At 44.5% G+C, this 23,845-nt stretch overlaps 1 protein-coding gene across 3 annotated transcripts; it reads right to left on the bottom strand.

The window, feature by feature from the left end:
- Positions 1-1,783: 1,783 nt before the first annotated feature.
- Positions 1,784-22,513, bottom strand: C5H11orf24 (chromosome 5 C11orf24 homolog). 3 transcript variants are annotated; one of them, XM_050975756.1, is made up of 7 exons: positions 22,350-22,513; positions 21,438-21,560; positions 17,992-18,088; positions 17,555-17,603; positions 5,910-6,148; positions 4,755-4,871; positions 1,784-3,599 (listed from the first exon to the last, which is right to left on the bottom strand). In XM_050975756.1, exons 5-7 carry the CDS (start codon positions 6,064-6,066, stop codon positions 2,458-2,460), a joined length of 1,416 nt encoding a protein of 471 aa, XP_050831713.1. In that variant the 5' UTR covers positions 6,067-6,148; positions 17,555-17,603; positions 17,992-18,088; positions 21,438-21,560; positions 22,350-22,513; the 3' UTR covers positions 1,784-2,457. The 3 variants fall into 3 exon arrangements, with proteins under 3 accessions (XP_050831713.1, XP_050831712.1, XP_050831714.1); XM_050975755.1 differs by lacking the exon at positions 17,555-17,603; XM_050975757.1 differs by lacking the exons at positions 17,555-17,603; positions 17,992-18,088.
- Positions 22,514-23,845: the final 1,332 nt, after the last annotated feature.

Raw genomic sequence — 23,845 nt, 5'->3', positions numbered from 1 at the left:
AATACCAATGCAACTTCACAAATTTCCACTCCACAGAGACCAAAAGATAAAAGGCCACAGTGCATGCAAAGTTCATCAGAAATTTCCCCATTTGAAGGATAAGCAATCACAAGTCTGATGATCATACTTTGTGTTTGTGGAAATGGCTCAGGCAACTTAAGAAAAAAACCAAAAATACTGCAGAGAACCAGCAGAAAAGGTGCAACACCAATCCTTTATGTAGGAAGGCATTTCCTAGAGAAGGCACTTCCACTAGAGAAGAGAAGGAACAGCACTACTGCCTGGATTTGTCCTACCAAAATGCATTTATCCAAGCTGCCTAAACAAGGAGGAAAAGAAGTGAGCTGAGTCTGAGGTAAAGCTCATCTTCCTCCTTGGGAGGTGGCATGGAGCCAGCAGACAGCTCTTATCTCAGTATCTGGAGCAGAGCTCAAGACCACATGCTTAGGTCTGTGGTTAGTGACTCACCTGCAATTTAGGTGAAAGCTGAAATCACTATGTAAAGATAAATCTCTGGACTTGGTGAATGTAGAACAGCATCTGCCAGACATGCTAAGAGCTCAACACAATCCCAAGCACCTCAACAGGGTGCAACTCCCCAGCTGTGCTGGGGGATGTTCCCAGCACTTTGTTTGCACAGATGCTTTACACTGGCTCCTGGAAGATGGAAAAATCAGAATTCAGCTCCCTTCTGCTCAGGGCAAACCAATTAATAGTAATCTTAAAATACAGTAAAACTGAGACCCTCAAAAATTCTGCCCTGCCCCAGGGAAACATGGAGTAAATTTTGTGGCTTATACTTCTAACCTTCCAAGGAGGTAGACTCCCCAAACCACACTACCCCTCTACCCTGAGAAATGCTCTAACCTGTTGCCTACTGGCATGCAGATGAGGTCCCTGCAAAAGTACTGCTAAATGCACCCTGATGCTGAAAACCAAGGGATCTTGCTTCCAAAGCAGTCTCTTTCCTCAACACGCTCTACTTGCTGAAGTTTGGCCCTCAAAATTTGTGTGGGTAAGATTCATGAAAATCTCTCCAGCCTATTTTTTTCAAACAACCCCTTGGCTGTGCTGCTGCTTGTGCTTTCTGCAGCTGTTTTCACAGCAGTCTCAACTGACAATCAAGTCATCTACAAAGCAGCCTCTTCCAGGGTAAAGGCTCCCTCCAAATTCTAAACAGCCCAAAAGCTTGAATAAATAATCAAACTGGAACTCAGCAGCTCGAATTCTGAGGTTTGCTTATTATCAACTCTCACTCAAGATTACATGGAAACTGGATTAAAGAAGAGCCAACTAATTCCAAGTGAGAGACAAGCCATCAATGTGGTTACAAAAGCCCCAACACACCTCAATCCAGCACTTGGGTATTTACGTGTCATCCAAATAAGATGCACTAATCACTGAAGAATACTTGCCTAAAAATCAAGTGGTTTCTGCTCAGCTGCAGACCTTAGGAGCCAAGTTGCAACTGCATGTGCAATTCAGTTTCCAAAATATTAACAACTCTGTGCTGGCCCTAAATGCAAAAGAAAAACCAAAACAGAGGCCAATGCTCTAAGTATGACAGATAATAAGCAGTAAGTGTCTGCACACCTGGGAGACTGACAGCATAATGGCTTTCAATTAAAGAAGCAGTACTCGGAAAGATGATCAGTATCTTCTGTGACATGTCCATGCTTCCAGCAGGTCTTCAAAGCCCCCACACTTGGAATACTGAAGTGGAGCTAATTTACTTAAGCCCCAAAAGCCCATTTGCTTGCTTCTGAACTGGCAGGGACAGCAATGAAATGAGAAACACAAGAAGATCTGCCCTTCCAGGGCCCCGTTTATTAACTGAATATAAAAATAAGATCATTTAAGTGCAGAGGCACAGTAATCCACTCCATGGTGAAAAGATACCTTGGGTTAGCAGTAAACAGAGTTTACAATACCTTGTAAACAGACCTCTTCATAAGCAAGAAGCACACTGAAATATGACACACACTGGATTAAAAGTCCCCTGTTGCAACAGTACTCCACACTTCTCATCTGGCTATTTGGGAGCACTTCACAACAGGTGACAGCGTCCTTTGCTCTGTTTTCAGAGGAGCACACATGAAACAAATGAAACACAACCTGCACTGTAAACAGCTGAAAAGCACTAGAGCATTTTCAGATGATGGCAACTTACACCTTGTTAGATTTGCTTTGCAATGAATTATAATGGCCAAAGCTACTGTGCATTATGAAAATGTTAAAAATTATTCCTTTTTTATGGTTTTGCAGCAACCTGTTGCACAGTTGAATAAAAAATTATTATTTTTTCTTAATACAGTACATGGCATTTCTCCTCAATTGCACTAGAAGTAAATTTGGAAGCACTTTCAGTTTGTGTTATAGGCAGATAGAAAGGAAAAACAAGTCATGCTGACTTTGACTCTCCTTTCCATCTCTTGCCTACTATTTATCCCCACCTCTTCACATCTCTGAGTCCACATACATTCCATTGATCAGGTAATCCACTTGTGTGTAATCTTTCTTCTTGTAGCTCTCATAGGCCTGCATGAGGAAAAGAACTATAACAGTTAAGAAAAAGAACGTACCAACTAAAAGCACTGCAAGTAGTGAACTTTTATCCACTAAGTACTGAGTCAGGGGCTCAGCAGCAATGAGAAGATACTCGTTGTCTGTGTCCTGAGTTTCTGTGAGGCCTGAAGCTGTTGTTTTGGCTGCATCTGTTGGAGCCATGGTTGTTGAAAAGACATCAGATGTTGACTTTACCCCATGTTCAGTCGTAGTTGCTACTGTAGAGGTTGTAGTTAAAACCATGGCACCTCCTGTAGAGCCCAGAGGAGAAGCTGATTCATTCAAGGACACTGTGGCTGTAATTACCTCTGGCTTTAGATCTGGTGAGGTGCCAGCATGCACTGGATTCACAGAGTGAGAGCTCTCTGTTGGGATGGGTGCCGTGGCACGCGTGGAAGCACTGGAAGATGTTCCTGCATCCTGTGGGATGGGGGTGGTCAGTGCAGTAGTCAGCAGCTTCAGGTCAGCTCCAGCAGTGGTGAGGCTGTCAGTGTGAGGAGCACTGCTGCTGGGGGTACCTGGCCTAGGCTGCTGTGCTTGGGTACCTGCTTCAGAAGGAACAGTGAGGGGAGCAGAAGTGGGGGACAGTACTGGGACAGAGCTACTACTTCCTAATTTTTGGCTGGTCATCACCATCTGGGTGACATTGCTGGAAGTGGGAGCAGAGATGTTACCATGAGGGGGAGAAAAGGCAGAGGATGACATGGTTGTAGTAAAGGTATCAGAACCTCCTGGGGTGTTTGAGGCTTTGGCAGTTGCTTCGTAAGTGGTAGAGAAAGTTGCATTCGTAATATTTGTTATTGCAGGGGCAGTGGTGGTAGCATCGTTTGCAATTAGTTTCCTTGTACTTGTTGTGAAATCTGTCTTGTTAATCCCAAGCAAATGCCTCAAATGAATATTGTGAGTCTGAGCAATTAAAGGAAAAGTGTTTTCCACGCTGTGTTGGTCAATCCGTGCATTCAGCATCCTCTCCGTCTTCTGTGGATGCTTCTGGTGGTGAAACAGGGCTGCTTCCCATTTGCTGTTGACAATTTCTTCCAAAAGACAAAACAAATTACATTTGTAAGAATAAAAAACTCTCAAGCTCAAATTTAACCTCAACCCCCAACACGCAAACCAGAACACATATTCTGCAGTACACACAGTACAAGTGGAATAAATCAGTCCTGAATTCAGCAAGAACATGAAAATTCAAGACCCCCCCAGCCTTTATTGCACATAATCCTTTTGAGGTTTTTTGTTTGTTTTTTTCTGCCATAGACCTCTCCTATTTGCCCAGCCAGGGAGTTAATTTTACAAAAGGGGAGTAATGAACTAGAGAGCTACAGTGCAGAAGCACAGTATCAACAGGAGCAGTGTTACAAATATCAGTTCCTGAGAAGAGGATTCATGCTTTCAAAGTTACACATCATCGACAAAGCCTTTGTGCCTAGATTCCTAATTTTCACTTGTCAAAACTGAACAGAAATTCCTACTAACACCTTCATACATCAGGATCATTTCCTATATAACTAAGTGAGCTAGATTTATAGTGACATAAATCCCATCTGCTTATCACAAGTCCAGTTGTTACACTGCAGAGAAACCTTTGCCAACCCAAAAGAATCATGAACAAACTTTTTTTAAACTTGGGTATAGTGAACTCTTTAAACAAACTTTAGAAGATTGATTTCCCAATTATAAATAAGCTCCATTTTGTTATTGTGTCACTTTATTAAAACTGAATACCCTGGCACTGGTAAGTCACCATGAGCAATTGCTGCTCTGATTAAAGAAGCAGTCTGTTGACTCTGGAACAAAATCCTGGCAATCTGGGAGAAAAACAATGCAAGGACATTTTCATTTCTCTGAAAAAAAGATATAAATACATCTGTTCTGCCTTTATTTTCACTAGGACACCGTGTGGCGTGCAAATGGCTTGAATGAATGATGTCTTCAACAAGGAGACAAACTGTTACTCAGTAAGTGTTACAAAAGCTATTCAAAGACACATCATGCACCCATGCAAGTGCCAGAGTCTCCAGGACAAAGTGAAACAGTTATTCCAGTGAAGTGTACCTACAGAATCACCCTCAGGCACTTCACAACCCATCTTCCTCAGCTGAAAGCCCATCAAGGGTTAAATGTAGACATTCAAAGCAAAAGAATCTGGGTCCTGGATTTCCCATAAGGCTGAAGCATGGCTTTACCTGCAAGCAGGTCTTTGATGTCCTGTTCTCCAGCATTCTGGCACATGCTCAGCTGGTGACACTGCAGGAGGAGGCAGTGATTCTGGTAGGGCACAGACCAATTACAGCGATGGCTCCCTGAAAACAGCAGAGAAAATGGATTGCTGCACACAGGATACCAAAGATGTTGCTTTGGGGCTCTAGTTAAAGAATTGAAAAAAAAGACAAAAAAAACCCCAAACAAACCACCCCCCCCCCCAAAAAAAAAAAAAAAAACCAAACAAAAAAACCCACCCCAAACCACATCTAGATGGTCTGGCCTTAAAGGATCCTGACTCAGCCCTAGTGAAAATAACCAAAGAAAGCAAATGAAACCAATATTGCCAATGTGGCCTACCCACCTGTGTGTCTTCTGGTACCAGCATCTCCTGACAACAGCAATTCAAACAAAGTGCACTTAAGTTAGGGACCATGTAAATTCATCTAGATGTCTTAATGAGGAAAATTACTATTAATGGCCATTAAAACCAGCATCTTTATTCGGTTCCTAACCATCTGAATGTCAGATATTCATCCACCTGAGCCAAGGTCCCATCTTCACCACAGCATCACTGGCTTTTTGTAGGAGCTACAAGCTTTGTCATCTGGCTAGACAGGATTGGGACCTTCATAAGGAAAACTAGAAGACTCTTTCCAAAGTTTAATTCTTTGTAAAGACATCTCAGATGTAGTGAGAAGGCTTTTACCTCAACAGATTTAACCCTGTGCTTGGTTGCAGGACAAAGTGGTTTCTTCCAAGGCAGAAAACACACACAAATACCAGGGAGCAAAGATTACTCCTTCTAGTGCAGCTGCCTACAAAAGCACTGCTCACTTGCAAACATCTGGCAGCAGGGAATAATTTCTGCAATTCAAGTGACCTAACACTTTGCACGCCATCAGTGCACACCAACAGCACATGCTGCTTCCTATGGAAGCTTGAAGGGCTCTGGGAAGCAGTTGTCCTGGATTCAATTTAACCAAATCTGTCAGAAGTTATTCAGCACCACACACAGCAGCTGTAACTCTAAATGCCTGTAAACAACTGGAATCCAAAAAGAAAGCCAAAGGAGCAGCAGAGACCTTCAAGGAGCAGAAAATGCAGCTGGAATTCCATCCAAGGGACAAGAACCTCACCTGAAGCACCTGGGCTCTGACAAGCCTGCCTGCATTGCTCTTCACTGGTGAGGCTGTTTATTTGCACTACATGGACTCCTCTCCCTTTCAGGACTGAAAACCGGTGTTCACAGATACAGATGGAAATCAGCAGGAAGAACACAATGGCAGTCCACATCTTCAGAGCTGGCCTTACAGGGAAGCTTCTTTTCCCAGAAGAAATTCTCTTTTATATCAACTTCAGATCCACTGCAATATACCTATTAAAAAAAACCAAACAATTTATATCCCTATGAGCAGGAATGGAAAATAGAAACATACAAAAGGCAGGCAAGTATCATTACACATTACAAACAAGCACGGCTCAGAGGCAGGAGGAGTAAAGACCTTTCCCAGCTTCCCAGAGAGGCTCTTTCTTTGGAAAAGGTACTTTGCTCTCCTTCCTTCACATCCCAGTGGAGAACGGCTTAAGTCGAAAGCCACGTGTACAAAGTCAGTCTCAAAGCTCAAAAACATGTGGCAGCACAGATGATGTCTTTGGACTCCTTCTGGGACCCTTAATGTTGTGCCCATGCTCAGCAGAAGGGTTTTCACCAGTTTGAGCTCACTGACAATAAGGGGAACTACAGTCCTGGTCCTGCCTTCACACCGAGTCAGTCAAATCCAAGTAACCTAGGTTGATTTCTGCTTTGGTTTTCCTGCTCATTACAAAAAGCTCAAAGAAATTTTTATTGAAAACAAGCAAAAACCAGTACTTCTGGTCTTCCAAGACATTACAGAGACAGAGCTGTTACTGAAGAATATTCACACCCACAGTAAGCCTTCATTTCCCCACATAAAACAACAGATAATGTATTTCCTTCATTATTAATGCACACATGTGACTGAGCCAATGGAGGGGCTTTCACCACTGAAGACACTGAAACAGCTCCCACTGACATCAGAGCAGATTAGTAGCTTCTATCTGGATTTACCCTCTTGGTTCTGAGGTTTTTGGAGCTTTGTATGAACTTCCAAACATTTCAGTCTGAACTAGACCTATTGTAAGCCTCTTCTCAAATTAATTTTTAAGGGCAATCCTCTTCCTCATCATTTAAGCAAGCTTTAGTCACCGTCCTGAAGTTATGAAGAGGAATGTGCCAGCCTTCAGAGAGTGTTGAGATTCAGCTTTGTGTGACATCTCCAAGCTGGATGTGCTGACTGCAAAGGCAGTTCAGAGCACAGAATGAGCAGCATGTGTGAATGGTATAAATACCACAGTGAAGAACATCCAACAGCCCTCAGCAATGTGCGTAAGACCCTCATTTAGCCATCCAGGCTAGAAGTCTCTGTTTCAAGCATGAGAACTCCAGTTTCAACCATGCTTGTGAATTTAAGAATCTAACAGCTATTTCTCCTCCAAAAAAGTCCTAAATAATGTTTGTTAGCTGTGACTCAGATTGCAATATTTTGATGCTTTCTACCAATAAACTTTCGCTCGCAGTTTTTCCTTCTACTATATCCTAAAGCCCCAAACAGGGCAACAGAGTTTTAGCTTCAAAATCACCCTATCTGAAAAGGAATGAAACACAAACAGCTACCCCAAGGTTCTCAGAGGACACACAATATACAGGTCCACACTAGACTGTCAAAGAGCCAAAGACGGAGACAAAACTTGACGCTAAATTGCAGTGGCTCAAATTCAGTTTTCCTACTCAACCTTCAAGCTCCCTGAGGAACTCAAGAGTCTCCTTCCTGCCTATTTATTATAGCAAAAAGAGTTATTTTACCTGTTGAAAACAGATGGAGCATTTTTAGATCTTCTGCTCTCCCAGAGAGATGGGAAGCCCAAAATGACTATAGGGCCCTTGCACCCCTCTGCAGCTTTCTCCCTGAGGCAAGCATGCACAGCATCAGGCTCATTTGGTGTGAGCAGGTTTCTCAGTGCAGCCAGAAGTTCAAGCCTGAGTCATCTCACCTGGCAGCTGGAAATATTTCTAAATCTGACCTGAGAACAGAAGTCTTGGCAGGGAAAGGCAGCTCAGCAGCCCCACCTAGTCCTGTGTACCAGCGACTACGCCCGGTGCCCAGCTCCAGCGAGGCCTCTCTCCCATTACATGCTATGCAAGCACAGCACAGACTGACTTTGCTCTTTCCTTATCACTCCTTTTTCCCAGTGCACCTTAGCAAAGTTGAAAGGATCAGGACAGGAGAGGAGATGACCTGTGCAATACCAGCACAGCCTTTGGAACACGCTACACCAGCACTGGCTGCTCAGGAAAGCAGCCCCACATTCTCATCAGGGAATTGGCAATACTAATTTGGGTTGTTCAGCCAAGCCAATTTCCAATGCTTCTCCCACTGCCCCAAACTGCAAGGCACTTTTACAAGTTTGTCTTAGCCTTTATCACACTCTTACTGTCACTCTTTGCATATGTTGTAGATTAACCATTGAAAGCTGCAGTTGATAAGACTGGGAGCAAGGGGGAAAGCACGGGAAAACATTCAATACTCTGCCCACAAGAGATTTTCCTAGAGCAGACAGAAAGGACTTCCTTTAAACCCCAAATCCTTCAACTTTAAGCAAGTGAATTGGGTTCCCTCAAAGACACTAGAGGTACTTCCCCTCAGAGCACTGTTTGGCAACCTGCACTCCCACTACATGGTGCCAAAGTAAGTGCACTTTTTGAAAAGTCCACAGGGCATAGCAGAGATTCAGAAAGTAGTACTTAACTCACAAACATAAAAGAAAAAAAAACCCATCATTATTATATTTCACATTTTAAAGAGTGCCGCTTATGTCCGTTTTCAAAGTTCAGGGTTTATAAGAAGCATTATTTTACAACCTAAGAAGTAACCCTGAGAATGAGTTATCCATGTAATAATGTATGCATACACTGTTTCAAATAAACTAGTAAGGATTAACAGCAATGAATACAAACACTAAGCATTTCTTGTATGAGTTTTTTCCATACCTTAAGTAATAATTTTGAAATCATAATAACAACCTAAGAATAAACATCCTGCATTGCATTTTGAAACCACAGATTATAGCTTTAAATAAATACTATCATTATTGTTAAAATCTCAGTTTTAGTAAAAATAAAATATTAATATTAATCAACTAACCCAAGAACTACATATATTTGCAAGATCAAATGATCACACCAGTAGCTAAAAGCTGTTGCATTAACATGCATCCCCTGCATAAAGAGATGCTCTGTATCCCCAACCAAGCACACCAATTCACTACAAGTCCTTCCCATCACAGATGACTTTGGTTCCACTTAACTGCAAGAACTGCAGAGCAAAACAAAACCCCAGAAAATTACTCTCACCTCTTCCAAAGTACCTAGCAGCCTTTCTGGATTAGGTCAGCAAGGTTTAGGGGGACATGCCAAGCTCATGCACAAGAGATTTGTCCCCCCCGCTTTGCCTCTCACTAAACACGGTCTCCTCAGGGACCAACTGGTAATACCTCCCCCTAAGGCACTCAATACAAGATTACAAGCTTAAAACACTTTTCAACATCCTTTAGCCAATTGTAAAAATCCCTTTGCAGACTGCAGAGCAAGTATGTGAAGCAAACTAAATGCACAGACTGTGAGTGTATCAGACAAGGAAACAGCTCCTTTCCAAGACCAGTGAGAGGATAACCAGTTGCAGCCATACCTTAATGCACTACAGATGAGGCATGGGATGCTGTATTAAATATCAGAAACTCCAGCTAGAGGTGGGGTTTTTTTAGTCTCTTCCACCTTAGCCAATTCCATTCATCCAGAACAGGAGTTACAACTACTTGCAGCTCACTTTTCCCAACTCAACAACTGCCCTCTGTTATCACAAGCAACAAGCTCTGTTTCTGACTTCCTGTCACACTGCTAGCCAGTCCCACATGGCTCCAGCTGTACTCAGAGACCCCTCTGAGCACCCACCTCCTGCACCTACATCCAAAACAACACTCACCAAACCTTCCTGTCCAAACTGTGTGGAGCTGTCTGGACAGCACAGTGCAAGAGATGAATGCTATTGATCCCCTCAGAAGCCATCTTGAGAAATTGGGGCAAAATTCACTTCTCAAGCACTACCTGCTCCGCCTATAGAACATCCCCAAGGAAATTCAGAGCCAAACCAAAGCAAAACCAAACCACAAAAGACAACAACAAATAATATCTGAGAAAAGACTACACTCTGAAAAACACAAAGTTCACTTTTGTTATCTGTGGCTGTAACTCAGCAGGGAATAAGCATGCTGGCAAACCAGAATAACTTTGAGTCAACAACTGAATGACTGATGACTTTGCAATGCACACACATACCCAGAGGGCACTGCCTGCTGGGTTTCAGAAGAGTTCCTTGCTTCTTGCTGACCTCACAGTGCTTAAGCTGAGGAATTTATACAAATAAATTAAAAAAAATCATTATTTCAAAGAACAATGATTGGGGTGATGTTGCAAGAGGAGAGAGAAGCCCTTGAAATATAAATCCCTTGTTTCCACGCCCCCCCAGGAGCCTCAGCTGTTCCTGGTTAAGCAGCTGCAAGGTGCATGCAGTGACTCCGCCAGGGTGAAGAGAGACACAGAACTAGACCAAAAAACCACAAAAAGAGGGAATGTGGGTGTTAGAGATCACAGGTACAAAGTGTGCAAAGAAAATCATTTAGGGCAACACATGCTCCTTTGAGCTGTCACTGAACAGCCAGTAGACATTGCCTCAAAATTCATACCCAAGTATGCATGGACTAGGTATGAAATAAGGTTGGAGTTGCAAAGAAATATTCTATCTTCAGTATAACAAAAATGCAAGGAAAACAGGGGTGGAATACCTTTGCAGACAACAATGCTTCTCTCCCATCAAACTGGGAAGGTTTAAGGCCTGTTTGCCTCTTGCATTTGCTGCTAAACACTTGACATGTCAGCTGTCTGAACAACTGCAATATTTCTCTCTTTAGAAACACAGAATTAAACCCGATTTTGCTAAGGCAAGACAAGCACATCTCATTTTGTAAATCAAGGCAGGAATACAGGAGACAGGGAATCTGCACTGCAATCCTCAGATGCATTTTACTTCCCAAGCTTCTCTCCAAGCCTGAAGATGCACATGTACATAGGTTTGGAGATAGAAGGGGCAACACCAAGGCACACGAGGCTGACCCTCATGTGTCAGCTGAGTATGAGCAGGTGAAGTTACATGAATCTCTGAACAGCAGCTTTAGAGCCATCACGTTCCTTTGGCTGCCCAACAAAGTTATTGATAAGCTGCAAAGCTGCTCCTACCAGCTTTACCCATTTGCACTTATCTGTCCCTTGGCTGCCCACTTGGTTCCTCTCTCAGGGCACCGCCCACTTGGTTCCTCTCTCAGGGCACCAGGCAGTCAGCTTATATAGCTGAGGACAATCCACAATGGCACTGTTCATGGCCATCATGCTTTGCCTCTGAAGAAATAAATGTTAAAGCCTAAAACTCCCAAACCAGCACCACCCATCCATCATTCTTTCTCACTCATATTAGTGCCATGTGCTGCAGTTCTGATCCTGAGAAGTACTACTCAGCAAAACATTTTTCCTGTGAGAAATGATCAGACAGCTGTTTGATTTATGAAAATGTGCCCTGTTTTGAAATATTTGAAACAATCCAGTTTTAATATACACAAAAGCAAGTTGCCAAAAGCTAACTGCATAAAGCTGTGGCTGAACAATAAATCTGTCAACAAAAATACCTTTAAGCAATAGAAATGCGTACTATGGCTCAACTGCAACCTTCCCTAGTCTGCTCTGCACCCGAAGCAGATACAAGTTCTCAGACGTGTTGCTGTCTCATGAGAACTGGAGATCATATGCAGGGCATTTCACACCATGTGTTTCAAATTAACCAGCTTTCAACAAGACCCTCAAAGGAACCGTCCCAGTGGGCTCCCACACGAGCTCTGCAGCCCTTGAACTAACACAGAGCACAGTTCATCAAGAAGGGTAAAAGGCCAGCTCCTGACACTGGCTCCTCTAAGTGCCTGCAGAAGCAGATGCTCTGCAGTGCAGGTGCTTCATGCTTGCTGAGGGATGGAACAAGCACATTCCACATGCACAGAAATAAACTATGCTTGAGGTGCTACTGAATCCAAAACTGACAAGGGTGGAGCTAACAGACTTAGCAAGCAGTGACTTCAGCCTGAACGTACAAAGAACCAAGCGTTACTTCTGGAGCAGGTGCCAGTGTGTTAAGTCTGGTCTCCCACCCATCTCCTGCCCTGCAGAATTTTACCACAGTCAGCAAATTCCTGGCAATCCAGATCAATTCAAGTTTCACTGAAATGTTATCTTCCACTCCAGATATTTCTGAGAAATCATTATGCTGCTCTATAGGTTCATGTAGCTGAAATACTAATTTTAGGACCATGGAAACACAGGACATACCTCCATCCAGAACAAGGTTCTGCATCTTTGCTCAGGAATTTAGGTCTGTGCATGGTTTTCAGTAGGGTTACGCAGAGAAAAAAATGTCACCTTACATTATAAAAGCATCAGGCAAAACTGTGGGAGCTCAGAAACTCAGGAATCCTCAGTTCAGAGAGCCTGGAAACAGCCAAAACATGACCCCAGTGCTATGACTGAAAGGGAATGTCTGCTCAGCCTACAACAGCTGGAAGAAAGGGAAACATTTTTGGCTATTTCTCCTTTCTTCAAGGAAGTAAGATCTTTGTGCATATTCTGAAATATGGAAAAAAATAAACAAAAATAAACAAATTTTAAAAAAATCCAAACGTATGTGGCTCCAACTCCAGTTATCCTCCTAAGCAAAACAACCTGAAGACTCCTAGATTATAAGAGGTTTCCCTTATTTAAGCAAACAACTCAGGTTAAAAACAAAGGTATTCTCATATGGAAGTTCTCCCAGGTGACATGCAACAAAAAGACACTCCAGGTTATCTCAATGCAATATGACACTGGGGAGGTTTTCACCATACATATGTTAGGGCAAAGAAGAGACTCTTCCTAAAGTCTCCAAGCCAGGAATACACTTACAGCAATACCAAATAAAGTTTGTTGGCACATGCATCCCTGCTTTGTGATTTTGACAGCTTGAAAAGCGTGGAAATCACAGGGCAGGGTGGGTGGGAAAGCTTAGCCAAATCTATTTTTTTCCAATAAAGAAAGAATCAAATGGAGTAGCAGCTCTCCTCATCCTTGCTGGTCTTCCCTGTGGCAGGTTCTTCTCAGCCAGCAAGTCTTCAGGTCCTGCACCAATCTGAATTTAAACCTATCTGTTATCAGAACTAGAAGAAAAACATCCTTCCCTCTCCTTACCCTCATGAGCTGCCAAGGCAGCATCTGCAGAAGTGCCTCAGCCCAGCCCTTGGGTCTCATCTCCTACAAACCAGCAAGGCAGCAGCTGGGCTCTCTTACCTTGTTCTAGGTTCCCTCTTTTCCATTTCAGAGTAACTCTTTCTTACAGTTTTGAGTCTTGATACTCAAAAACTGATTAATCAATCCAAGTAAAATAAGCTTGGTTTGAGCTTCTCAAAGCTCTTCCAGTACCCCAGAGCCCCTCACTCATGGAAGAGGAACTGCTCAGGCAGCAGCAGGTTCTTCCAAACCTTTCTGAGCTCAATATAAAAGGTCTGTCTGTCTGCTGCTGATGAGGCTAACAAGAACTCCAAAACTATTCCAGGGGGGTCACCTGAATGTCATGGGCATCTACAGAAAGTCAGCAGAGCAGTTCACCAGGAGAGATTACAACTACCACTAACTGGTACCAGACTCGTACAGATGGGGTCACAAATACAGATATTTTCAGAAGCCATCTCAGATGCCTCTGTGCTAATATCAGTCTTCAACTTTTGCTCAGTACAGCAACAAACATAGAAAAAAACCCAAAGCTGAAACCTCTCTCTCAAATTTTAACACCTGAACTTGTAACAAAATTAGGAGGTTATTCTTACTCCTCCAGAAGCTGTGACCTAGAAGCAGCAGGAAGACTGAAGCTATTAGAAACTTCTAGCTACTGATTTTATGACAAAGATACCCCCATCCTGGAACCGCAAACCAGAAAAGCCAAACTACCAACAAGACAGACCCTGGTTTCACCCTAGTTAAAAGATGAGCTCACCATACACTAATTATCTAAGCCAAAAGTTTCCCTAGGAGAGGTTATCCAAGCTTGGACAACAAAAATAAGGGAAAGGACAAGCGGGTGAAAACCACACTACAAGCAGTAACTCTCACTGCTTGCTTCTGCCTGGTGTTCTGAAGACTTCAGCTCCAGTGTACTCCAGTACAAACCTGTCCAATATCATCAGCTCAGCAGAACACCATTGTGGGTCAGGAATCAAAAGGTGGAACAGACTGTGACTGAATGAAATCAGATACAAGACTAAAGATGTGCCAAGAATTACAGAATTCACACTTGAATTAACATGCACTTACTTCTACCTGTCAAACAACACCTTTTGTTTCAAATTGTTTGCTGCTAGAGACTCTGCAAGACTGGAATGAGAAATGGCTATAAACGCAGAAAAGGCTATAAATGCAGAAAACCCAGGCAGCCAGCACTGAGGTACAACACTTCTTCAGCCTCATCCTTTAAACAAAGTTTAGGACCCTCAGAACTAGAGGCTAGACTAACAAGTCCAACTTGAACGCTGAAGAGTCCCATCAGCTGGTTGTAGGGACCTCAAACCCATAAACCTGCCCCTGCCCTCTCAGCTGCTCTTGCTCCTGTTCAATTGTAGTGAAGCAGAGGGGTTACATCCCACCACTAAACTGCCTCAGAACACAAGGTGAAGTGGCACTAATGCTGCTTTCCTCAAAAGCTGCAGTTTGCAGTGAACCAAGAACTGCCCTATAAGCAGCACAGTCATCCCTACGGAATGTCAGGAATCTCAGTGACACAATGCATGTTAGGCACCACAACTGTCAACTGCTGAGAAGTGTTTGCTTCTTAAAATCATCCAGAGAGTTGAAAGTTTCCAGAAGAAATCAGAGAAAACTCCAGACAGCAATGGTTCAGAGGACCAGAAGTCTCCTCTTCATGTTCCTTCTCTATTTTGGGCAGTTCAGAACCAGCATCTTCTCAGGATGTAATGGAGAAGGGCACTTTCACTTCAATTGCCTGGAATTATACCATGAAGTAAATCTGCCCAAGCTGGCAGCAGAGCAGAAAAACTGCACTGCATTGAGGATCATGTGTTGAGGATTTTGGGCTTAGTTTTGGGTTTATATACCTTTTTTTTTCTGACAGCCATCTGAAGAGGATCTTTCTTAACAAACCCCTTAGCACCTATAGGCCAAGACAGAAAACTCTCTACCTATGCAGATGCATATTAACATCTACAAAATCAAACAATCTTGAACCATTTAAACTGCATGCCCACCATTTCAGTCTTTGCTTTTTAGAGCACTTCCCTCCAGCAGTAACATTCCTGGAGATGAGAGAAAAATACTGAAATAAATTTGTCCACATATTTTATTTACATATTCTCTCTTTCACCCAGAAATGTTTCATGCAGATGAATCTCTGTATAAATCCTGTGTTACAGCCCTGTGTTCACTGGATGGCATCAACTGCATCTTGCTAAGAAGCAACTGTAAATGTGAATGCCTGAGTCAGCTGTTCATCACAACTTTGGGGCATGTATTTTAACTCCAGAAGGGACCTCTGCAGGTGTTATCTTACTGATTTACTGCAAACAAATTTGTCCCAAGACATGCAATAACTTAAGAGCTCATTTAGTAGAGGGGTTTGTTTTCAGTCAGCTCCCAGGGGACAGGTTGCCTACTCCACAGTTTGCATTACATCTGTTTCCACTTTCAGAGGGGTCAAAGACCAAGTGCAGAACATGCCAAAACCTGCAGAAAAAAAAAGGAAACCAAGATCTCCCAACTCACCAGCATTTTCTGTTTATATTTTATTTTAAAGCTTTTTCATTCAAATATTCCTTAGGAGGATTGATTATCAGCACTGGAAACCCACTTCTGTTACAGCTGTTAATTCACATATTTCATTGCATCGATATACATCCAGCTTCTATACATTACAAGATTTTCAAAGCCTAGAAATCCTTGCTCCCTTTGCAACGGACAGAAAAGCAACAAAGAGGAATTTATGAATAATGGGATTCAGTCAAAAGCTATTTGCTGAACAGCAAACAAACACAAGTTCCTGCTTTTGCTTACCAAGTCAGCTGGTAACAAAAGCCATCTGCATTAGAGCTCAGACCAAGCCACGTGCTTCTCAAACTCATGCAAGTGTCCCTGAAGAACATTATCAGCTGTTTCCACATGAGCATATCTGTCTTAGGCAGTAATTCTTCAAATACACAAAGCTCATGTTTAACTTCATATGTGAGAATAAGTCTAGCAGAACCTGTGGAACCTGGGACCTGCACAGAACTGAGTTGTGTGGCCAGCAACAGCTCATGACACTGCATTCCCTTGCTGGCTGCACCACCCAAAATGTGCCCACTGGAGTCAGGGATGATGATTTTCAGCCACATGCCTCCTCCAGCCATCTCAGAGACGGCAACTACGGCCACAACACATGGGTCCTGCCACTTCCACAATGCAAATAGAAGCTGTTGGCAATCCCTTAAAAATCATCATCACAGATGAAGATATTACTTATGTCTTAGCAATGCTTGCTTACAGCCTAGAAAGCCTGGGCTGCATCAAGAGCAGCGTGGCCAGTAGGCCAAGGGAAGGAATTCTGCCTCTCTGCTGTGCTCTGGTGAGACCTCACCTGGAGTGCTGGATCCAGCACCTCTCCTATGAAGACAGGCTGAGAGCTGGGGCTGTTCAGGCTGCAGAAGAAAAGATTCTGGGGAGATCTCATGGTGGTCTTTCAGTACTTAAAGAGGGCATATAAAAAAAAAGAGGGAGATGGACATTTTACAGAAGAAGATAGTGAGAGAACAAGGAAAGTTTTAGATTAGATGCTAGGCATAAGTTCTTCACTGTGAGAGTGGCAAGGCACTGGCACAGGCTGCTCAGAGAAGCTGTAGATACCCCTTCCCTGAAAGTGTTCAAGGCCAGGTTGGAAGGAGCCCTGAGCAACCTGATCATCTCTGCCCATGGCAGGGGGGTTTGGAACTAGATGATATACAAGGTCCCTTCCAAGCCTAACCCTTTTATGATGGGAATAAATGCTCTTTGCTTGCCCATAGAGAATTTCAAGGTATCACTGGGCATTTCTCACCTGTCAGAATTCCCCATCTTTAACCCCCTTAATAAGCTGATCTCTGTTTATCTTATAGAAAAAAAAAAACCCAGAAAGCTTTTTCTCCCACCATGTTCTCCTTTTTTAATTAGATACAGGAACTTCAATCTAGATGCTACTGTCAGCAAGACAACACACTGATGATGTAAAGTTTCATCAAAAGGACTGATGTCATAGAGGAGTTCTGCTGACACAAAACCAACCTTTGCAATACGGATTAGTCCATAGCAAAACAGGGAATCAGTTCAAAAGAGCAGAGCAGAGGCAAGATAGATCAACCCTCCCTTATCTCACAGGATGGGAAAAGGGGTGTGAGACTGAGTCATTTGTACATAGTTATAGGAGGAACTGATCAGAACTGGAAGTGAAAATGTAAATCAAGTCTCTTGAAATCCAGCTTAGTGCACAGCTACAAGACAGCTTTTCCTATGAAAGCACATGTGTAGTGTCATTAGGAGCATCTCAAGAACAATCCATACCTGCTGGGGGATTTGTCTTTTCAGATGGAGAGAGGGAAGAGGAGTATTCCTATAACATAAATTACAAACAAATCAAATTCCTATATCAATATTGATATTCAGGGAATGATGTACACTGAGAAATGTGGAAGTAAAGAGGTAACACAAATGCATGAAGCAGCCTCCTGTCCAGTTAATGGTTGTTTAATCTTAGACAGACCCCAACTATTACCCTTCAGCCAATTTGCATTCAGACCACTTCTACCTTTATTTCCTGTACTTCAGTTTATTCCTGGTGGGTGAACAGAAATTAATTTTGCCCTCAACCATCTGCACATGCTCAGTTCCTGCTGACTTCTACAGAGTTTCTCTCTACTGATTGGCTTGTTTTACAGCAGTTTCAAATCTATCCAGAGAGACCAAAAGCAAAAATAATGATTTTGAGTGCAGAAACTTACCATGCAAACACGTGTAATTGTTTCCTTGCAGTCAGGAATTATTGCGCCTTTAGGGAAAGCAAAAGCCAATAAAAGCCTGGATACAGTAGGACTACAGCTGAAAGCACAGGAAAAAAAATGTGTAAAATGTTATTGTATGCAACCAGAGAGACATTTCTGTGAGCCTGTCAAAGCATTTTCACAAAGAGGTGGAAGAGTAGAAAAGTTTATCCTGCTTTCTATATAGAAAATCCAAACAAAAAAAAAATAGAGCAGAAGATTCAGCAAAAGAACATGGTTAATCCTATTAAAATTAATGAGATTTCATCCTGGTCTCCACACACTAGTTGTAGTAGGAGTTTAACTTAAGTGGATTTAAAAACAGATTTAGTTAAAGTGCTGCAAAGTCTCCTCAAGCCAGCAAATATAAATCCAACACAAACATACATGCAAAATTCAACACAAATTTTATCAGCCACTCTCCTTCACCCCTTCTTTAAAAAAAAAAAACTGAAACCAGGACACAGGAGAAATATATACTGACAAGTTTTGCTGGACTATTGCATAAGGAGTTCTCTGGGCTTGGCACCAAGTCAGAGTCAGGTGGAGCCAGGGAAGGCAGTCCCAATGCTCTCCTGAACAGTCATTGTTAGCAGAGGCAGTGAAGGGGACTTGCTGAATGTCTCATAAGGTAATAAAGAGGCTCTTGTACACAGACCACCCCTCCTTCCCTCTCTGTGTACTTAGGGAATAACAGAGGTAGCTGTGGGGGCTTGGACACCCCATGGCCACATCTGCAGAACACAGTCTAGCTGTCCTTTAGGGGACACAGCCCAGCTGAGTCTCCCCAAGCCAAGGTGCTGGGAGCTGTGGTGATGCACAGAGATAATCCAGGCACACCCCTGCAACCCACACTGCCAGCACAGGCCAAAATACCTGCTCAAATGGGGCACCAGCTGGTTCCTCAAGCAGGTGCAAGATGGACAAAAGGACTGTGGGTCCTGCCACCCTGGGGGACAGTCCAGCTGGCTGCAAATAAACAAGTATCCATATCCCTGGCTCTCTGCCTTCTGTTCCCTTCTTAACAGCACATCATCCTGCAATAAAGCAACCAACCAAACAAGCACCCAGCATGCTTTCCAAATTAAAGAAATTGATAAGTTATCTGCAACAAGAGGAAATGATGTGATGAAGGATCCAGACTCACACACTGTCATTCCAGACCTCACATTGTGCAAAGGGTGTTTAAAGACCAGCCTTCCCACCATGGCAATGCCACCACTGGAGACAGGGTTTCAGTCCCATCCAGTCAGCACTGCACAGCACCACCTTGGTACCAGTGCAGCAGCACACCTACCTCTCAGCACTAAAACCCAAGATCTGAGCCTTGAAGAGGCTGCACCCAGAACAGCACAGAAAAATAAAGCCAGCAAAGGAAATGTCAGACTCTCAGACATTTTGGCACCTATGGTGATGAACATTCAAAACTGCCCTGACCTCATTCCAGTGAAATCACAAGAACAGCAAAGCAGAGCCCTCAGCTAAATGCAGGGTTTTCACCTACAGAACCAAAGCAATGCACAAGCCAGACAGTAAAACAGCAAGCAGCCAAGTGCTACTTTACACACCAGCAAGACAATCATGTAGCTCCACTGAGCATCAGAGGCCACTTCTGCAGTTCTTGCTATTTACTTTCATTGGATAAGCTGTTCACAGGACCATGCAGAAACATCTGTGCAGACATTCCTTCAAGAAGGGAGTCTCCATAGCATGGCAGAGATAAGTTGTCCTTTCCTGAATGAACTGCTGCCCCACAAGCACTCTGAGCACCTCACCTGCATGGGGACTCTCTCGGATTGCCAGCAGTCAAAAGCTGGAAGAGCTGTGAACCCAAAATGCACAGCCAGGCACTGCCCGCACTAATTTTCAGCATTGTCACTGTCCCTGCAGTGCCAGAAGCATCCTTAGATTCCAGCTGCCAATTCACAACTCCTTCACTAACTCCCCCCAGTCTAAGCTGTAGGAAAGAAAACCAGAAATGACTGGAGGAATGAACACATCAAATGCTTGCTACATCAAGCAGGAGAGGGCTCTATAGCAGTTTATTTCACAGGATTTCTTGGCTCCACTATCAACCAAGTTAACAGCCCTCTGGGAGCCCTTCCCACACCCAGACAGGCTGAGTGTCATTGACATGTGGAATATGTCAAAGGATTACACTTGCAGAACAGGCTGGAAGCTGGGAAGGGAAACAACCTTGCTGAGCCAGAGCACACAGTGTCAGATGGCATTCAGCAACAGCACACACAGCAGGGATACTGCCCTCCCAGTCCTTTTAAGGGAAGGAGAAAAAAATAGCCATAAAGATCAACTGGTCTGGCTGCTGGTTCAGCACAACCTGTGGAGTTTCACCCTACAATTACTGTCTTGGACAGGGGTGGGAAGGCTATCTCATGTACCTCACAAATGAACTTTGAGCCAGCTGTGTACCTGAAGGAGGTACAGACACCTCCTTCAGAAAAGCATGCCATCCCAGCTGAAACAAGGACAAATGGCCAGCTGGTGTGGGTTGTCACTGCTCTGCAATGCACAGCAGCTGAGGAACTACCTGCAAGTCCTGGTGAATTGACTGCTTTTTCCTCTAGCTTTCCCATGCACAAACACCTCCATTCCTTAATGTCCCTGCAACATTCTCACTTGAAAATTTAGCCAGTAACATACAAGTGAAAAGTCAGCTAGAACGTTTCCTGTAATCCAGGGTATGCATCCAGACATTATAAATACATCTCCAAGTCTTCAGCATTGAATTTTTTCATCACCAAAGCTTGAAATTTTGCTTGCAAATTACTCCCTTCAAAAAGCCTGTGCCAGGAGACTTCCCTTTGAAGGCAGAGGCTTCAGGTTGTGTGCATGTGCCAATAAAAATTTCAATAATAGCTAACCAGATGCAAAGTCTGTTTCCTGGCAGATGGGTTTATAAATCCAGCAGGGAATTTGCAATTAAAAACAAAAAATAAAGATGTCCTCACCAACATGCTAAGAGACATACATGTGTGTATGCATGCACTATATATGCATAAAAGCCAGAATCAAGCAGCAAACATGCCAAACACATGCACAAATCTACTACAGACATGAAAGCTAATCAACACTGATGTTTTTCTCCTAAACTATCCATTGCCACATAATGGACTGCATGAACATACATAGTAGTGGTTGATTATGGAAGATAGTATAGATTAATACAAAAATACAAGCACTTTTGAGACAGAAACATTGCATTAACCTGCATCCTGTAGCCTAGTTTTCAAAGCTACTGTTCAGTCATAAAGCCTCTGAGGGCTAAAGGGCACCAAATGTTCACTATCAGCAAGTTTACATTGCTCATCAAAACTATATGGCAATCTGTCTTAAGGTGGGGAGGATTTCTTGGGTTTGTCCCTCCAGTAAGCAGTCAGAGAACTCACTTTATCAGGAAAGAGCAATGGTGTTGCATGACCAAGTCTGGCAGGGATTCAGTCAGCTAACATGTAGGACATCAAGGCACGTTACTTGACACGATCCTGCGACAGGAGTTTTCTTTGCCAACCCTAGAAAACAAAGTTTGGGAGACACAAGGCAAAGTTAAAGGATCTGCTACATCCACCAGAAGAGTATTCACAGTGAGAGGATATCCCTACAGAATGTCATATTTGAGAGCTTGGTCAAAGAACGGTGTTTATTCTTCCTGCCATTTCTTGGACTCCAGCTGATACCTTGCTAACATTGCACAGGGTACAGTTAAATCTTCTGAAAACCTTCACTTCAGCTAGGATAAATTAAAAAAAAAATTCAGTGCAATACCACAGGATGCCACTTACCAGCCTAACCTCATTTGCACACGCTCAACATTATTTATTCGGACACACGATATATTTACATTTCAGTGATGCCTAAGAGTGGCGACTCCTACAAACACCGGATCTTTGAGGTGGCCCATAGGGCCTAAAAATGTCATACTCGGGCGGCGAGTTACTTGCTGAGTCAATCACCCTTCCCCGCAACGAGACCCAGTTCTCCCCGCTACGCCTCCCCACTAACAAAACCATCTACACGCGCTCACAGACCGCAGCGTTCGCTGCTGCGGGGGCAGGGCTGCAACTCACGGCAAAATTTATTCGCAACTCCTGCCACAAATGCACTCGCAACTTATGTGGCAGTTCTCGGGAACGGCTGCCGAGCCGTCGCTCCCCCCTCGCGGGCCGCGGCTCCTCGTCCGCCGCACCCGCCCGGGCTCCGCGCCCCCCGGAGACCCCGGCGCGGCCGCTCGCCCGGCACCGCGTCCCTCCCGCCCGCGCTCCCTCAGGCCCAGGAAGAGTCACCGCCCGCCCGTAACTCACGACGTGGCGGGGTCCGGCAGAGGAGGCGGCCGCGGGGCGGGAGAGGCGCTCGGCCGGCACTGGCGCGGTCCCCAGGACAGAGAAAGCAGGGAAGAGCCCTGGGAAGGGAATGGAAAGAACGCCGGAGCCCCGCGGCCCCGCCACATGCCACGGCCGAGCCCCGCCCCGCCCGCGCTCCATTGGCCCGGCTCCCCGAGCCCCGCCCGTCAGCGCGGGCCCCGCCCCTCGCGGGTCGCCCCGGAAAGGCCCCGGGAAGGGCCCGGGAAGCCCCCGGGGGCAGGGGGCGGGCGCTGCCCACGGAAGTGACGGGGCACCGCGGCCCCGGGACCGGCGTTGCTGGGTGGGAACTACCCACGGCTTAACGCTGAAGGGGTGTCTTTGCCGTTCTGTCGAGCGCACAGCGGTGAGAAGCTGTGCTCACACCAGGCTGTATTCCTTCTCCTCCTCGGTTTTCCGCTCCGTGCACTCCGGCGTCGGCGGCCGCGGGTGGTGGCACAGTAGCGGCAGCGGCCTTGGCAAAGCTCCCGCTGATGCCGACCCGCTTTGTGCGTTCCCGACGCCGGGCTGGACGCGGCTCTGAGCAGTCTGGTCTAGTGGGAGCTGTCCCTGCCCGTGGCAGCGGGGCTGGAGCTGGATGAGCTTGAAAGCCCCTTCCAGCCCAAACCACTCTATGGTTCGTTGTCACCACCCAGCAGGAACAAAAAGGATAAGTGTACTGGCTGACAGCGTCTTGTTGTCCCGGAGTATGAGAAACACACCTTCCACCACAATCCAGGGGTGTACCGCTTCTCATGTAACCCCTACACTGTGCAAATCTTTGCTTTACGGACATGCCAGGCCACTACCCTCAGCATTAAACAGAGCTTAATGCTTAAACAGAGCTTAAACAGAGATTACTGCTGAAATAAATACTAAATCAATGACCAGAAATCAGCTCTTCAGCGATTACTTTGTTGTTTTTAGTGTTGCGGTCTGTAGCAAGAGTTTGCACATCAGCAGCTTCCAGCTGCTCGGGGGAAACCCTACCAGGAACAGAGCTTTGAATCTTTTATAGACCATGTACTGCTCATGTATATATAGACACATACATGATATAAATACTGAGCTGAAGTATGGAGCTTGCTCCATGAGATGGCATCAGGTGCAGGACTTCAAGAAACCATGGGTGCCGATTTCTGAGCAAGCACAATGTCTCCTGAATTCAGCTCCTTTGTGTTATTTCCAGATTGCCCAGAGAAGTATTAGACACTGGAAGAAATTCTTTGCTGTGGGGGTGGTGAGTCACTGGGTCAGTTCTCCCAGAGAAGCTGTGGGTGCCCCATCTCCATCAGTGTTCAAGGCCAGGCTGGATGGAGCCCTGAGCAACTTGGTCTAGTGGAAGGTGTCCCTGTCCATGGCACGGGGGTGGGAACTGGGTGATCTTTAAGATCTCTTCCAACTGAAAAAAGAGCCATCAAAAAAAAAAAAAAAAAAAAAGTGCAGAAACCAGCATTGTG

Source organism: Serinus canaria, chromosome 5 (genome assembly GCF_022539315.1).
Source record: "Serinus canaria isolate serCan28SL12 chromosome 5, serCan2020, whole genome shotgun sequence".
NCBI lineage: Eukaryota > Metazoa > Chordata > Aves > Passeriformes > Fringillidae > Serinus > Serinus canaria.
The sequence above is the reverse complement of the archived record's forward strand: the minus strand, read 5'-3'. Positions and strand labels throughout refer to the sequence as shown.